The sequence below is a fragment of the Strix uralensis genome, chromosome 11, assembly GCF_047716275.1.
Source record: "Strix uralensis isolate ZFMK-TIS-50842 chromosome 11, bStrUra1, whole genome shotgun sequence".
Classification (NCBI taxonomy): Eukaryota; Metazoa; Chordata; class Aves; order Strigiformes; family Strigidae; genus Strix; species Strix uralensis.
This window is the reverse complement of record NC_133982.1, coordinates 19,776,482-19,794,412: the sequence shown is the minus strand read 5'-3', so window position 1 is coordinate 19,794,412 and position 17,931 is coordinate 19,776,482. Positions and strand designations below refer to the sequence as shown.

Genomic DNA, 17,931 nt, shown 5'->3' with positions numbered 1-17,931 from the left:
TCAATCTGACATGAGTAGGCAGGGTGTGTTTTCAGTTTCCTGGCCTGGAAGCATTGAGCTGGGTGATCTCCTCTAATGCACTAACTACTTATTTGATACGTGATTGAAAAATATGTGCTTGGATGTTAGAAATGCTGATAGCTGCCACCAAAAGATCCCATTGCACTTTTGGAGCCTCCAAACAGTTTTATAGCAGAGTCTGCCCAGCTGGCACCATCCCAGAGTGGAAAATTTACAGTCAAAGTCATACTTGACCTGATAGTGAGATCCTCATAAGCCTTAATAGCTGTTCACTATAAAAACTTTATACACGTTTTATATATTATTTCTAAATATATTTTTACTCCATGTTCACCCTATTCAATGAAAAGAAGTTTTATGAAGAGGGGAACAAGATTTTTATTTTAATCTACTAATAGTCCCCAACTGCCCAAATAGAGCCCTTTCCCATGTCTGCTCACTGTAATATCCCATTTTCTGCTCCCATCTACTTCGTTTCCCATCTCCCTGTCTTGGATCCTGCAAGTGTGACTGGACAGGTAGTGAAGTGTACTGCAGCCTGTGCAGACGGGCCAGCAAATGCACACGGGGTGGTTTGGCCTTTGGTTTTTGTCTTTTGAAATAAGTAGGGAGCTGGGTACCTTTTCTCTCAGATACTGTACTAAAAGTCTTGCACGCGTGTGTGTGTCCAGCAAACACAGGTTCATTGTTAGACACTGAAGAGACAAGAGACAAAAATAAAATAAGAAATTTGCATTGAATATTTATTTTGATAAACATTGTGTACTCCAAACAACTACATGTTATTTCAGTTGTAAGCCACAATCTGTAGGAACCAACGTCCCAAGAGCTCTTGTCATCATAAACCGGACAGTCAATGCATTACCACGGTCTGCGGACACAGAGAGCTTTCAAGTGCAAAGCAGATTATCAGAAAAAACATATTGCCAACCTTCTTAACAACCTGGACAATGCTAAACTCCAGTAAAAATGCTTCATATGCCTGCAATTTAGTTGTCTTAGTGCCATTGTAATAAATTAATAGAAAATATATCTTTTTTCATTGGAAAGTCTATAAGAAAATGTACAAACATCTAACTCCGAAAAAGGACCAGCTGTTTCGGGGACAGGTAAAACAAGCATTCGAACAGAGGCAAAAACCCCAAACATCCAAACAAACAAATAGACAAACAAACAAAATGCAATCAAAAAACCCTCACTCTACCAATGGCAATTGTGTAGGCAAACATGGAAACATTTGCAGTAATAAAACCTTACAAAGAGGGTAACTGCAGCTTGTGCAGGGACTGTACAGGGTGTACAAAGAACAAGCAGTCAGGTAATTCACTGGTCAAAATGTGCACGTGTAGTTTCTAAAACAGTCAAAGATTAAGAAGTAATCATATGGCACAAAACTATTGCTGACTGGTGATGGTATTAGGCTTCGTTCTGTCTCCAGAGCAACACACTGACTTCATCCCGTAAAGGTCAATAGGAGCTCTTTGCATTTCACAGGTGTGGCTGCCCCGTTACACTGCTACGATGCTCTGTTATCCCTCAGGCTGATGGACTGCAGTGACCCCGTACTCCTATTCACAGGGTGAGACCCACTCTAGCTCCAAAACAGGGCCCATGTGACAAGCTTTGCATGATAGAACGAGCTACTTAAAAGTTTTCTTCTCTTAGTAAGATGAGATTTTTTAGGAAAGAAGAAAAAATTTTTTCCTAAAGCCAAGTCTTACGATTTCACCCTGAGAATTCCCAAAATAGTAAAATCAGAAGCTACACTTTAGCACAAAGGCAGCGTGCTTGGAAAAGCTGAACAAACTAGTCTAGGGCTAGACCCACCTAGCATGATCCTCCCGGGCGTTTTCACACTTACAGAGCACAGGAGAAGGGGAATCGCTGGTGGCCCAGTGCAATCCCTGCCCCAGGGCTCATACACAGCCAAATCCCAAACCAGGTACATCCTGAGCCCGGCTTTCCTGCCCACTGTTTGCTAAGTGCTCATGAAAGAAATGCTCCTGGTTTGGTCCATCTCTTGGAAGCAGGTGTATTCCACTAACGCCCATGCAATGGTATCAACTGAATTGCCTCAGGGCAGTGCAGAGGCTTAGGTGACCCAGACTAACATACTCAAGGGACTTTTTTTTAGTCTATTTGCTTGACTTCAGGGATCTGGCTCTGTTTTGGCTATTGGAGAACATCAGATAAATGATGTTTAGATAATCATGGTGGAACCACAAGTGAGACTGACTTTTTCAAGAAATAGTTTGTGAAATCCCCAAACTACCATCAGGCATTGGGGTAAAAAACAACTCACCTTACTTGCCTTTTACAACTGTCGCCCACTCATTCGGGAAATGGCACAAATGCCTAAAGAGCATCCATTAACAGCCTCTTGTTGAGAAGCAAGGGAAGGAAAGCTTGGCTCTTTTTTTTTTTTTCTTTTCTTAAAATACAATATACATGACATTCAGTGAGTTCAAAACAACTATATAATAAGACTGAAAAGAACATTTCCAGTTTCAAAACCCAGGAGAGGCTTGAGGGGAATGTAACCTACAGTACTATCTAAATTTGCTCATGGTTGCTTTGATTTTTAGAGCAATCGATCTAAACCAGGCTTATAGAGTGCAACACCTGCCCAGCCTTTGGAATGACACACAAATCCTTGCTCTTTCATTCTAGCTGCAAAACAGCATTTGGGGTACTGTTGAAAAAAAGCAACTTAATTACATGGGCTTTAATTAAAACATAGCAAAACAAAGTAACCATCAGCAACTAGAGTAATTTCTGTAGCAATGGGGACAGGCAGAGACGAAGTGGGGAAACAAACCCGGATACTATTCACAAAATTGACATTCTACGAGCTTTGAAAAGCTTGTCATCCTGTCTTTTACCCCTGGCTCCACTTAGATTTCTTAGAACAGCCACAGCCTCCAGAGACACCTCCATGGCATTTCTGAGCAACAGACAGAAATATCACTGAACACTAGAAGTGCTTACAATGTTTTACAAGATAATGTTTAATTTCCCAGTTTCAAAAGATGTCCCTGTAGGAGTCCTGATTCACATTAATCTGCCTTCATTACCCAGACATTGCTCTGAAGAAGGGGGAAAGGAAGTACAGGACATCCAACTAGTATATGGGGATTCCCACTCTAATTCTTCAGCTACCTGGTAAGACATCTGTCACCTCTCATTCAGATCTCATGTAACTCTTCCAGGAGGACGAAGACACTCATGCTCTTAAGCCTGAGGACAGGATCAGAAAGCAGCACACAGCAGAGCAGTCTGATCCCATTCCCTCTGACCTCCTTGGAAAGGTGCAGGCTGCTCACCCTATTTGAGGCTGAATAAGGTAAATCCCAGTATTCCCAGTTAAAAACTGGAAGCTTTGAATGGGATAGCTTTGACTGGCTACCATAAACCCTCCAGACTTATCCTGAACATTATTATATGGAGCGAGTGTACAGGAAATGCTGAGAAAATATATGTGCTAATTGGCATTGCTTTCCTTCTAGCCTACATCTGTTTGTTGAAGGAAAACTTCCTATCTGAGCAACCACTATTAAAAACCCTTGATCCATAGGAGAAACGCAGTTTTCTGAGAAAGCAGAAATATGTGGTTTCATCAGTCTCCACTGGCATGTTTTACCTTTCTCTCATCGCTTCCCCAACTATGTGCCGTGGGTTAGCATGTACAACACAGATCCCAAAGAGCTTGATCAAATGTCACAGAATCTTTAGGATAAATTCTTACTGTCCAGTTATGTTTCCCAGCATCTACTTAATCATTCAAATATACTCTTTCTATCTTAGATTTTCAACCAGCCTTTGAATTGGCATTCCAATGCAGCTAGTTACACTATGGAAATAAAAAGTGTTTGGACAACCTAGAGGCTGGTAAATGCAATAATCCTTGGTGGCCTTCAGACCTAGAACTCCCCCTTCGAGAGGCAGCACATAGGTTAGTCTGTCACAGGGGTGCTGACAAACCCAGCACCTTGTAAAACAGGTCAAACCTTGCTTAGTAACACGAGAGTCAACATGGCTTCAGCGAGCAAGTCAACCGGCGAGGAGCTGGTGATCACAGAACATACGCTGATCACAGAGGAAGGCTTTTCTGTCACATGTGGCCACTCTAGCTACTTACAGTAAGATTTCTTTTTGAACAACAACAACAACAACAAAATGCTACACCTCTGGAGCTGTCTGGCAAGGTGTCCGCGGTGAGCAGTCAGTAGTCTGTCCCACGGGGGCTGTGCTGGCAGCCAGAAGGCGAAGCAGTGTGTCCTCATAATTTCATTTTCTTCACCACAGGAATCGGCAGTGCTTGATAGATTTTAGCTGAGTCCTCATTAGTGACCAGCTTCACCCAGACAGGGTGGAAGCTGCCTTTGAAGCCGACAAAAGCCATTTTTTCTGCAAATTGGAGCAAATATAGGAGTGTGTCAGGGCTGCACCAGAAAACCACGTGTATGTGTGGCTACACCCAATGGCTGGATGAATGCAGGTGCACAAGTGCACACAACCTTTGCCCATTCTACAGGTATTAAAGAAATACTTTCCTAATGAAGTTTAATTAAAATTTTATTTGCACGTTGTACGCTTCCATTAATTAACAATGTGTGATACATAGCAGAAGAGAAAGAGAGAAGGAAAAACCCTTCCTAGCAGGCAGCTTGAGCTATCTGTTGAAGCTATCATTATCTACACGGTGGTTATACTCAAAACCCTTTCCTGCTTGGAACCCATTCCTGCTGTGGGGGGATGATGAGAGGACAACAGACAAGATCTACGTTAGCGAGTATCACACACACACACACACACACACACACGAGGAAAGCGTGCCAAAAGCTTGCAGTTAGACCTGATCAGAGCAATGCGCACAATAGAGTGATATTCTAGTGCAATATGTGATGCTTTGAAATTGATATACTTTGTGCCATCAAGTATGAATTTTGTTTCAAGAGAAAACCAGCTAAAAATAAGTTCAGACAAGTGAAAAATGGGTTTGGGGCATTTAGTGGGAAAAAAGTCCAATATTCCTACTGTTAAAATGCCTTTTTATTTAAAATGAATCTGGAAAATCAAACCCCTTGAATTCTTTACTTCTAAGAACAACTGCCAGAGCACTTTTTCCATAAACTGAGAGCTGTTATCCAAAGCTGCAGTGGATACAGCCTTACTGAGTAAATAAATGACTGGTCCCAGGATGTTTGAGCACATGCTGATAGAAACAAGCAATGCAAAGTTTAGAAGCAGAAGAAAGGTCCCTTTACTGGAACCATGGGAGAGGAATAGATGAAAGGGGTTTAGAATTGCATTTTTAAAATGTGGTTACCTTTTAACCTAAAACCGTCTTCTGCTCCAAGTTTTTCCAGTACTTTAGTCCATGGTCCTCTTGAAATGAATCTTCCTTTAGATGTCACCAGCACTATGGAGCTGAAGGAAACAAAGCCATTTAGAAACAGATGAAGAGTCAGCACACATTCCTCACTTGCCTGTCTTGAGCACTGGTAACTCCTGCCTGTGTGACTCAAAGACACCCACAACCTATAGTGGTTTCTGCTTTAATGGTTTTTGTCACTGCTTTCCAACAGTTTAGTCATATATTCACTTTTCCAATCATGCAAAATCCATTAGAAAGCAGACAGAATTCACTTTTTTTTTTTTTTTGGTAAACACTGTTTTCTAGGATGATTTAAATGTTTCCAACCAGCAGTTCCATCCCGCTTTGCTCAGAAAGGAACATGCTCTCCCTGGGATGCTCCTAGCAAGTCTCAAGCAATTTCTTGTTCTTTCATCATTAGCAGATTAAATCTGAAGAAATTCACTTCTTTGAGACTTTTGCCAGTCTGGCACTTCTCCTTCATTTTCAGTGTGCTTTTGCTTAAGAAGTTATTGTTTATTATTATTATTATTACTATTATTGCTACTACTATTACTATTACTGTACTGTGTACTGCACTTCACCTCAAAATTCTTGGGGTCTGTTTATCACCAAGCGATAAACAAAAGACATGAGGTGAGTGCGTTAAACTAATGCAAATCTCTAATTGCTTGGGTAAAACTTGATAACTGCCTAGGCTTAATTCTAGATAAGTAGAATAAAAACTCAAATTAAATGTGAAGAGATAATCATGTAGTGAGACTTTTCTGGGGAGAAGCACAGGACACTCAGTGAAGTTAAGCTCATTACTTCTTCCAAGATGCACAAACACCTCCAATGGTTGTCTCAAAGCCTATTGAGGAAGAGCTACACTCCAGTGAGTTCAGTGGAAGTTTTGCTATTAAGTTCAGTGGGGCTGGGATGTTATCTTCGTTCACCTTTGTCATCTTTGTGATTAAAGCTGCACGACAGCAATTCAGCGGATGCTTAGATGGAATTATTTCATTCCACCTCGCAGGGTTTCCATGAATGAAATTTCCCTAACTCAAACAGCAGTTGCAGTCTTGCTGAATGAGAGCCTTGCTGGGTCTGCTTACTGGCATCACAGTGGACATGAGTCACTAAAATTAATTAGGCAACAGTTCCTGCAGAGCTCAAGCCCTGAACTACTGAGTGCAGCAGTTACATCTTAACACCTCAGCTGGAACTGGAACTGTTCAGGGGAAAGTAGCAACGGGTGGTGGCAGAGAAACAGCAGAAGCAAAAGAGTTAAGAGTCATCAGGACTTTTCCTAGAATAAACCTGAGGTGTTAAAATGCTCCAGTGCTTACAAGAGCAGATTGAGCTGGCAGGCTGGTTTTGACTACTTTGCAAATGCTGAATCACCTCTTTTTTCTTCCTTCAGTTCACTAAAATCACTACTTTCCATTAAGCCTTTCCTGCTATGGAAGTTTGAGGTAAATTCACCAGATGTTTTGTTTTCTCATATCTGGGAAACTCATCAGAAAAATTGTTTTATTTAAAAAAAGGAATTTGGCCCACAGAGTTTTTTTAATGAAGAAAGGGGCTTTTCCTTGCTAGAATCTCCTCTTCTCGCATCCCCAGATCCATAAACCTAAAAGTTGTTTTAGCTGTCTCTTCATGAGAGGCTGGCAAGGCTGGTGGGGTCCCTTCCCCTCCATCTCTCTGCACTGTCCGTGCTCTGCATCGCAGTGGGAAGGGGTGACCAGAAGCTGCTGGATGTATAGTCCCAACATCCGCACGGTGTCTGCATCTGAATCTGAACAACACTTTCATCCAGCGAACGGATAGAAGATGTTTCATGGCTATACCTGAAGTCTGTGTCTGATCAAATTGGAAAGGCCTGCAGGGGTTGGGATGGGAAAGCTTTTGGTGACAGAAGGACAATAATTTGGGGGTTCAATCAAAAACACAGTTGAGTGAGACTTGAGAGGTGCCAACCACGTTGGGTTGATTTCCAGTCCTAATCCTAACCATAATCCTAATCTTGTTCCAACACTAATCCAGAGAAGACAATGAGGCTCAGAAAGACTTAAGTACACCTCAAGTCTAATTACAATTCAATCTCCTAAAGTAAGAAAGAATCCAGAAGCTGGATTTGGCCAGGATTGAGATTGGATTTTTTGTAAAGGAGGATGACAGGCTTTCTAAAAAGTCCTCTTATTTATTTTATGAAAGAAAAGTGAGCAACTACCATGCTTCTCTGCAATAACTACTCAGTGTGGGTTTTGCAACCTTCAGAATTACTTAAGACAGTAGAAACGCATCTGTATCTACCTGCATGGCACTCTGCTGAAACTTCCCCCAAGTCTCTAGACTAAATGCCAGAACGATATCCTGTCGATCTGCGCACAGCTATTTCAGATGAGTCATCAACAAAGCAGTCATATTTGTATTAAATGTTACATATCATATTTCAAATCAAAACAGATTTAATAACAAAGAAATATAGTCATTTCCCAATAGCACTCCACAAACTAATATGAGAACAGCCCCTTTGGTTAAAAGGTTTCTGATGTTGTTCCCATTCTCATTCCTGCAGATGAAGCCGCTGTCCTCCAGGATGCAGCAGTATGTGTTGGCTACTTACCACCCACTTGCAAAACTCTGCATTTCTGGCTGCCCATACTTAAAAAATAACAGCATCCAGCCCTTAGGTCTGGGCAGGGACCATGTGCAAAGAGGAATGTATTTTATTAGTGGAATTTTCTGTGATTTGAGAGAGTATGCAGGCAATAGAAAAATGTAAACTGTGCACATCTGTACCGATAAGTGCTTTGTGAATTTAAGTCTGCAGTTTGTCTGTAACGCACAACATAAATGGAGATCTGCAGTTTATTAATCAAATGTAGGTCTGCAGTTTATCTGGGGCTCAATCAGTTCCTAAATCACAGAGTCTGCATCCTGCTGCTGCCTGCATGTCCTGCTCACATTTGGATTCTATTGGAGTTGGCAGGTACAAAAGCACATTGATAGCCTGGTCAGTCTGGCTCGTGTTGGGTGACAAAAAACAGCAAAAAAGATGAGTGTGGTACAGCATTCTTGTACATTAGATTATTTACTCACTGATCTTTGATGTTGTTGACATAATTTTCTATCTGTGCTGGGATTCCTTGCAGAATTGAGTTTTTGAATGTTACTCGATCAACAACTTTTCCATAATGTCCATCGATCACAACCAGTTGGATACCCTCATCAGTGAGGAAAAACCTGACACCGTCAACCTGTGCAGGGGGAAAAATATTCTTGATCTATCACAGTAACACAATTGCAAACAACCACCTGTAACAAGCACTGATAATCTTGAGTCATGGGGCTGGTCTTTATATCAAAGGGCAGAAGTCCAGATCTCTGAGGTCAAGTTATCCTGCATTTTCACTAGTAAGGGGAAGTTACAGTCTTTTTTTTTTTTTTTTTCAAAATACAAAGCAGAAGTGACCTGAATCTAACTATCCATGATAACTTTGTAAGCAAGACTTCCATAAAAATGAAGCAAGTGTCTTAGAATTTCATTCCATAAAGTTCACTGAGAGGACCTGCTCACCTCAATGTATGCAAAGTCGTCCTTTAGGTGGAAGTATTGTTTCTTATAAGTTTCTATTTTCACTTCTAGTAGGTGGTCCTTAGTCTTCTGTTTACAAAAAACAAACAAATAAAGGAGAGAAAAGAGTTTTTCTAGTGAGGATGTCCATTACCTGAACACTGCATTTTCAGAAAGCATTTTAAACCTTGAAATTCAATCAACAGGAAAGCTACATAATAAGCACTGACTTGCCAAATTGCATTGCTAATGAGACTGGGCACAATGGGAGCCCCTCTGCTCATCCTGTCAGCATTTAAATTGTTTCACCAAATGGCAGAATGTAAGTGATTCTCACTTTGCAGAGCTGACACATAATTCTGTGAGGCTTTGCTGTGCATTCCTGCTTCAAAGGTGACGAATGAAAAAAACAAAAAATCATATATATCCCTCTCCCTCCCCCAGAACCAGACTGGACTGGATATAGGAGACAGTGTTGTGCATTATATGAATGAGACACTCAGCTATGCAGTGCCCGCTCTGACACTGCTGTTCTCATAGCCCGGAGGAGCTGGAGGCCAGGCAAGGAACCTTGCTGCCCTCCAGAATCATATTCCCTGGACTGACCTGTTCCAGCTCATCACTTTTCACCCTCTGCTTTTAAGCACAACACATCACAACAGAGCCCCAAAAGACTAAGTATCCAACTTCAACCAAAGTCTTGGGTGGCTCTGTCCTTCGACGACCTCTGCTCTCTGTATGTGCAAGAATCCATTTCATATTATTTCACATGTCTGAACCATTTCAGAAAAGTAGGCACAGGATATACTGAACCTGGTACAAAGTTTTTCTATGTCTGTGGGCACAATATGTGGCAGAACTACAGATTCACAACAGCAATAATTCTGTGATAAGAAATCAACTACTTTACCAGTTGTGCGCTAGAGAGCTTCTTAGGCATTGGCACTTCTACTATTGGTGTCTCAATGTACTTGGGATAGGCCATGGCTTCACAGTCGCTGACGCCAGCCGTCTTTGGAATCACAGCTTTGATCCTTATTCGTTCACAGCCCTTGACAGAGCAGAAAGCAAATTTCTCCTTCTCATTTTGAGCTTTGAGTTTCAGAAACAGCAGCCTGCAGGCAGGAGAGAAAAGCGAACAGCATCCTTGAGACTTCTGTGCAAAAAATTACTAACTTTCAGTTTTGGTGGACTCCTTCCTAATGCTTTGCAATAATGTGCATTGCAAACCCTCAGTGCCGATGCCTGCATTTTATAGTGCTCAACATGCCACATGCAAATAAAAGGGGACTCACATCTCAAAAATGGTTTGCAGAGGTCAGGGAACTTAAGACACAGAAATTAGATGACACCTGAACTCCCTCTAAACTCTATTTTATAATCATACATTTATGTAAAAATACGTGCTTTTTTTTATTAGGTCTTTCTTTCCCATTATTTTAATTCTTTAAAAGAAAATAACAGGTTTTACACTCTTTGTTCCTGTGCATCACTCTCATGGTATTTATAAATAGTCGCTGTTCAAAACAAAAAGGGTTGGGTGTGTCTCCAGTTCAGTTTCATGGTCTGAACTTTGCTTTTGTCTTTTTTTTCTAATTTGTATTCACTTGGCAAAGCATTTCCCAGAGTAATTGGCAGTGCAGCAGAGGCTATGAATGACTGGCAGCTGTGGGAGTCCCAGGAAAATTAAACGCTGGTCACATTCCCAGAAAGACTTTCTGGTTTTGTTGTGATCCCCGCTAACAGCATTAGCCAAACTGCTCACGATTCCAGCAGCTTTCTCAAAGCTGTGTCCAAATAGGCAAGATCTGCTTCCTTACCCAGTGTCCTCATCCCAGTAGTAGTATCCTTTGCTAGGATATCTGTGCTCCAATTTCTCCATTTGAGAGGTTCTATAGAAAGTTCCAGTTTTGTACGTTTTCTTCAAGAGACGATTGTGGATGTCTGAGAGAATGGAAAATGTTGTCCCTTTAGGATAGCAAAACCCTACTTGGATCCAGTCATTCCTAAAAATAGCAAAGAAAGACCCACATTATAACAAGTCAACACATGACTATTATTTTCCTGGGCATGCTAGAAGCCAAACTAAATAATTCACTCTGAAATGTAACTTAATTTTTTCCTGGCCAGTTAAAATTATAATGGTTTGGGATGAATCAATGCAACGTAAATTAGACATAACAACCATGGGTTAGTTAAGCAATGTGGGTCAGATCTGCTCCTGACTTCTACACCTGTGACTTCCATGCACCAGGAATGAATTAACTCTAGGCTTCTAAAAATGAACCCTGTTATCTTGCAGGGCTTCCTGGGGGAGGAAACAGGAATCTGAGATGTCAAATGGAAAGATGGTGAACTCAGTGGACTTCCTGGAACAAGCATGTTCATTCTGGAAGAGCTCATGAGGTGATGAACTCACTCATTAAAAATGTTCAGTTACATTATTGGGCTGGAATGTTGGAATTCGGTTGATCACTCACTTGTTGAAGTTGATGAGCCATATGGCCAGCTCTTCAGGGGCTGTCTTGTCCCAGTGGATGGTGTAGCCTTTCCTCAGAGTTATAACTGGCTGATACTGCTGGTAATGCGTGCTTTTGCTCAAAGCCCCTTCCAAGTAGAGTGGGTGATTGTGATAGTCATTTTTTATTATTTTCATTTGCAGGTTGGCTGGCTTGTAGGCTTGGATGTATATCTAGATGAAAAAAAGATCACCAAGGGTTTAATGAATGGCAGTAAAACATTAAAGGTGGAGCTATTCAATAGACGTGAACTGGTGCAAGGCCTGTGACTTCAGCAGTGACCTGTATGCAGTACACTTATATTCAATTTCTTAGGCTTTCTTTTCAACCCAGTAAACTGTTTTCAAAAAAAAAAAGAAGGATCATTTCCTCATCCACTGAGTTCAAGAGTATGTGTCAGTCAAGGCTTCAAACAGGCCTGTAGCAGGGCTGAAGTATTTCACAGTGTTAGTGGCAACCCTCAGCAGTGGGACAGTATCTATCTCAGACATCTGACTTCTACTGAACAAGGACACTTCTGTCTGGATTTCAGAAGCATGAAAACCAGCTCAGCGGTTAGAAATTGGCTTTAGTGGCACTATACATTTAAAAAATCAACAGTTGCAACACCCAAGACAAAACCAGGCACTACTCATCAGAGGAAAGTGAGGACTCTCTCAAGGCAGCAGCATTCGGAGCTCGTGTGGTAGGAAGAATGGTTTAGTGGTTACACAACAGGATGAAAGATCATGAGAGCTGAAGTTTGATTTCGACTGCTCAGCACATTTCCCATAACACTGTGGGCAACACTTCCCTCCATAAATCAAGGAAAAATAACTAGCTGACAGCCCATAGATTTATGAATATTAATCTGTTAATGCTCATGGAGCTCTTAGGGGACTTCAGGAAGAAGTTGTTAGAGCTGTTAGCAGTCAAGACCAAAGTATCTGAAAATGTACCACAGTATCCTCATGTTTGAAACCACCTGTGCAGACATGCAGATAAATAAACCCTGAGCACCCTGAAGAAAGTCCATTTCTAAAGGTTAAGCCAGGAAATTTAAAATAAAATAAAGCGATAACGATACTGCAAGGTAAGCAGCTTTACCTGTGCGAAGTGTCCGCTGCAGATGGAACCTCTCCAGTCAGGCACGTCAATGCAGTCAGGGTGCTTGATTAACCAGTTATCTTCTTTTATCAGGTATGAACCTGGATATTCTGACACAGAACCATCCACATCATGAAAAACTGATGTTTTATCACCATCCATATCCAGATCATTGAACCAGGGGCCAGGTTCTCCAAAGAAGACCCTTGAGGTAATCTAAACAAAACAACGAAACACATTTACATCTCCGGAAAGGAATTAAGCCCTTACAGTACAGAGCAAAGGATGGCTATGGTCACTAGAGTGGCTCAGAGGACCCATTTCCTGACTTTATTTGGCATTAGAGAGTAGCTTGGACAAGAAATAGTGTTGGGTTTGTGGGTCAACTTGTGCATGGAGAAATCTCTGTACTCACTAACATCACCATTCTTTAAATGGCCACAGATTTTGGCTGCTCAACTTGAGACATTGTAGGCTTGTTATTCAACAGCTCTGAGGCACCATGACTCCAGAGGAAGTCTGGGGTTGCAGGTCCTCTGAGATAGCACTTATGTGGTAATAAAACTACGAGCTTCTGAAACTGACCATCCAAAGATGGAAGCACCAAAATAATTTTCAGCTAAGCTGCTCTTGTTAGTTGGCAGGAACATCAGTGCCATTTGGTACAGGCATCTTAGGATCATCTCTTCTTTGCCTGCACACTGCCTCTTCAGTAAGCCTGAAGTCAGTGTAGAGCTAGGTCACACACCTAAAAGGTGTGTTTGACTGGTCAGACAGAGCAGACACAGATTTCCCTGCTGACCATGGGAGAAGGGCTAAAGCATCCCGAATTTCAGCCTCAGCTGTGAGGTTTGTTTCAAAATTCTAGAGGACGGTTCTGGAGATGGGGTGATTTCGCTAGAGCCACTTCACTCATTGTCTGCTGATATATTTTTAAGGTTCCAAAGACATGTAAAGTCACACTGATGCTGGGAATAATCAGTGACCTTCTCTGGGAAATGACCACTCAGGCAACTTCTGACCGATACTTTTATCCAGCATGAATAAATGTCATGTCACCAACCTCCCTGGTGAGAGAGTGACTGACCAACACTTTTAGGGGAATTTTGCCTTTCTCATCCCATTTGGCACAAGGATCGCTAGTCAGCACTTTTCCTGATATGCAAGCAAGTCTGCTAATTTTTTAAAGTTGAGCAACCCAAATAATTTCAGTCCCAACCACTTTATTTATTTATTTGTTTGTAATGTTTGGCAGTTGGATTTAACAGCTGCTAGAGGTGAACCTCAGCAAAGCAGTTAGCACATATTTGTGCAAACAAATACAAAAATAACTCAAAAGCACAGACCCCAGGACGGGTTCAGACCAGCAGCCAGAAGTTCATAGTGTAATTCAAAGTCTGGCAGACCCTTTTTGGCTGGGTCCTGCTCTCATTTATGTCTGTAGAACTGGAGTCCATGGAATTACCCTGGTGTGCAGGGCTGCAGAATTACCCTGCATCGGCTCAGTTTCACTGGCTGTTTCCCAAAATCAGTATTTTCTGCTTCTAGGTGAGTTAGACCTTCCACAACAGATTTCCTTCTGTTGTTGCTTTAGTATTATACTGCTGTTGAAAATAAAGTGGCAGATTCTTCTCTGTATTTAAGTTTCTGAGATATACAGAAATGGAAATTATTTTCACTTGAATGTCACTATATTTTTTTCTGAAACTGATGCCTGCTTCTGGTTTGCTGCAAACCTGTCAGAGAATTGAATTTTCTTGTTATTCCACCCATCCAATTTTCTCTTTCTTAGCTGCCATCCTCTTTGTTAAACCTCTGGCAAAAACAATGGGCAACCTCCTGAAGATCTCATGTTTTCTCCTAAAGGCTGCTACACCCTTTTGCCCACAACCCCATTTCCAAGCCAACTGGAAAAGGCCTTTTGGAGAAGAATAACTCACAGGGACGTCTTCAAAATGAATGTCGGTGACGTTGTTGTTGGGGCAGCTCTGCCAGGCGTTATTGAGCCGGAAGGCCAGGGCACTTGTGTGCCGGCCGTCCAGGGCAGCGAATTTGCGGAAGGTGCAGTTCTGGACGTTGATCGGTCCATCATAGAACTGAATCCCTCGAATGGGAAAATCCCTAAAACACATTTGGAGGAGACAGAGAGACTTGGTCACAACACATTAGCATGAGGATGAGAATGTATTCTAGACATGTACAGTCCCACAGCACTTGTTTCTCAGCTGCTTGCAGTTTTCACAGCCCTTAGGATGACTCCTGAGTTCATGTTTTGGAAGAGAAGGGATTTCCCTCCTTTTTAGGTCTGTGAAGTCCTCATATCCTTGCAAGTTCAGCTTAAGTTCTCTCGTGTCTGAACAGATCATCTTTATTTGGTCTGTGCTCCTCCAGGGAAGGAACTTACAGCGATGCCAAAGCATTGACATAAAAATGAATAAATCCGTGTTTGCCATCAGAAATGAGTTCTGCAGCAGTGAAACCTGAAACTCATCAAGCCGTGCAGACTCCTTGGACTGAGTAACGGCAGGGCTAAAAGAAGTCCCACCACATCTTTCAAAGGCACTTGGAGAGAAACAGTGCAACTCAAATGCAATAAAAAATGGATTTGAAAACAAGGAAAGGTCTTGCAATCTATAGGGTTGAAAAGAGGTGAAGGGGCAGACTAATGAACCTTTATTAACAGCCTTTTCTGATATCATCTGCAAGGTAAAGAAGGCACCATTTTTCACACTGATTAAGTGAACAAGATGGTTAAAGTCCTTAAGAGGCTAAAATAAGATATTTCAAATTTCACTTATGATAAATAAATTTGATCTTTTCCCTCTTTGAATGGTTTCCCTTAGATAAGACTTGCCTGCTCCTGTGCATTTGTTCTGTCCCTCTGAGTTTCTGCACACAACACCAAGATGAGATATGCCCACATATCTATACGTAAAGGATATTAGAGGGAGAGTCATCGCAGATTGGGGTTTTGTTATTACTGTAGTTAATAATAAGCCTCCTGTATCACTTCTGACAAGCAAAGTTGAGGCATATAATCTGGCAGAAAAAAATCAGCTGAGCTGTTTGTTCACTGTAGGGCTACTGTTAGGATAACTACATTTTTAAGAATAACAACAAAACATTATTACACTTGCAACTAAGGTCTAGGAAAAGGCCACACACAAAGTTCACTGGCTATTTCAAAACTATTTAACAAAGGCATCAAATTCCTGTAGCACAGCAGCAATAGTAACAGCAGCCCTGGTGACATCTATGACCACATCTAGGCCAGTTCAAGCCCAGGGAAGGGCTCCTATGAGCTTTCCTGGCAGCTGACCTGGACGGAGACTGCCACATTGCTCAACCACTGCTGACCACATATACAGAAGTGCCCAGCTAGTACACAGGCCTCTTGCTGTCTTCTCAGCTCTCTTTGCAAAAGGGAGGGGGAAGGAAAGAGGAGTTTGATGCTGTCTTGGCAGCCTGCAAGTATGTACCTGCCAGCAGCAGCTGCACAAAGAGGACTTTGGGATCAGGAGACATGAAACCAAATCCTTTCTGTGTAATGGTTATTAAACTGAACAGTGCTGAAGAAACCACACTGGGCTGGAGTTTGCACTGAGAGTGGGAACAGTGAGTGCTTTGATGTGGTGAGCTGAACTTACGGGCCGATGGGCAGGGTCCTTCCTCTGTGATCCAGACCTCCAGGTCCCCAGATCTCGTTGTCCATCATTTCTGTGCCCAGGTTTCCACTCTCGCCAACAAACAGGCTGTTCTTGATTTCTTGCTTTGAGCCGTCATCATGAGGGAAAGTCCCGCCACTATGAGGGAAGGGCAGGAGGTGAAGGGGCTGCTCACACCCATGCCCACCAGCTGTGCCCCAGGCTGCAGCACAACCTGCACCACACTTACCTTGCCAAAGTGAGGCCAATGCCGTTGTCAGCAAACCTGCAAAGAGAAGAGAGATACTTCAGAGGAGGTTTGGTTTTGCTTTGTGCTATCACGTCAAACTAAAACAACCAAACCAATGAGGTGGAGGACAGCAGGGCTCAATTGATGAACAGTGCTCATGGGGAACTCAGGCTTTTCCAGGTTTGTTCCCTGACTAGTTTTGGAGGATCTTTTTGGCACAGGTTGCATTATATGCAGATGATATGAAGCAGCAGACATCACCTGATTGCTCCAAGCTGAGGTTAAGCTGGTGTGTACTGGGCATAGTTTACCTGTCTGATAAAGATTTTTCCCTGTTTCTAATGACCGTGCTCTTTTCACTGTTAGGTAAAAAGATCATGCTTATCTCTCATGCCAACTAGCTTTTATTATTCAATAGTGCTTTGCCTTATGCACACCTCTGTGTTCATGTATCACATACTGCTTCCATGAAATAACTTTACAAGAGGAAATGTTATAAAAACAGAGAAGCTTGTCTTGTCTTTCATCAACAGGGAGATAGAGATCAGATCTTTCTTATTAAAAAAAAAAAAAAAGAAAAAAAGATTAAAATGTCTTTCCATTTTGCTGAAATTTCAAAGCTTTTAGATGAGATAAATCACAACTGTCGGTTCATGACTTCTGCTTATAGGAAGGATACAATTAATATGATAATATGAGCAAGTCTTGATGGTATCACTCTTAACACATCTGTCACGGATGTCAGCAAAAACACCAGTGGAGATCCGGCAGCAGAGTAAAGCCCAGCTTTGTCCTGTTTCTGTCTGTAGGTGGCAGCCCTTGACACTCTATCGCCTCTCCTTTGCTTTCTCCAGCTCCATAAACGCACACCATAGTTTATACGCTGCATGCCACATTAACATTTGTTTTGTTAATGTAATACGTAAGTATTTTTGTAGCAATAGAAATGGAAATTACTGTGGCTATAAAGACAATTACAGTTTGATGGCTGCTTCCTCGAATTCACATACACTCCTAGATTTGCTGCTGGAAACTGATAAAGTACTTGGTTTTGTAGCAACCTCCATATGCTGCATTTGCTCCATAAGCAATGTAAATGTCTCAATGACGTGAGCGTGATCTGTGAAGATAATACTTGCTGGCCATGAGGTGGGCTAGATACTTCTGGTTCATAAATTCATAAGAAGCACAAACTGTGTTACTCAGTATTATGTTTCTGACTGTTCTGCTATAGTCTCATTCTCGCCAACCTGACCGGTCACCAGAGCCAGCTTATATGACTGGTTGCTTTAAGAGGTTTGGGTCACTCGAAGGTAAGGCAGCTCTGTCCAGGAGCTGGACACCAAATAACGTGTGACAGCTACTCCTACTAGGGTTATCACAATATGCCTCATAAAGTAACCTTTTCCTTTTTCTCCTCTTTTTTCATTGAGGCTGATATCAAGAGCCTGGCTCAGCAAAAGTAACTGTAG

At 41.9% G+C, this 17,931-nt stretch overlaps 1 protein-coding gene across 5 annotated transcripts in view; it reads right to left on the bottom strand.

The window, feature by feature from the left end:
* Positions 1 to 738: 738 nt before the first annotated feature.
* Positions 739 to 17,931, bottom strand: part of CEMIP (cell migration inducing hyaluronidase 1) — a 114,365-nt gene continuing 97,172 nt past the window's right edge. For 4 of the 5 annotated variants that reach the window (XM_074880216.1, XM_074880213.1, XM_074880215.1 and 1 more), the window contains exons 19-29: positions 16,460 to 16,495; positions 16,213 to 16,368; positions 14,506 to 14,686; positions 12,566 to 12,781; positions 11,441 to 11,652; positions 10,781 to 10,966; positions 9,871 to 10,075; positions 8,964 to 9,050; positions 8,486 to 8,643; positions 5,351 to 5,451; positions 739 to 4,428 (exon numbers count right to left, since the gene is read on the bottom strand). In XM_074880216.1, coding sequence (XP_074736317.1) covers positions 4,301 to 4,428; positions 5,351 to 5,451; positions 8,486 to 8,643; positions 8,964 to 9,050; positions 9,871 to 10,075; positions 10,781 to 10,966; positions 11,441 to 11,652; positions 12,566 to 12,781; positions 14,506 to 14,686; positions 16,213 to 16,368; positions 16,460 to 16,495 — 1,666 coding nt within the window. In that variant the 3' untranslated portion in view covers positions 739 to 4,300. The remainder of the gene's footprint in view (positions 4,429 to 5,350; positions 5,452 to 8,485; positions 8,644 to 8,963; positions 9,051 to 9,870; positions 10,076 to 10,780; positions 10,967 to 11,440; positions 11,653 to 12,565; positions 12,782 to 14,505; positions 14,687 to 16,212; positions 16,369 to 16,459; positions 16,496 to 17,931) is intronic. The other variant, XM_074880217.1, reaches the window with a different exon arrangement.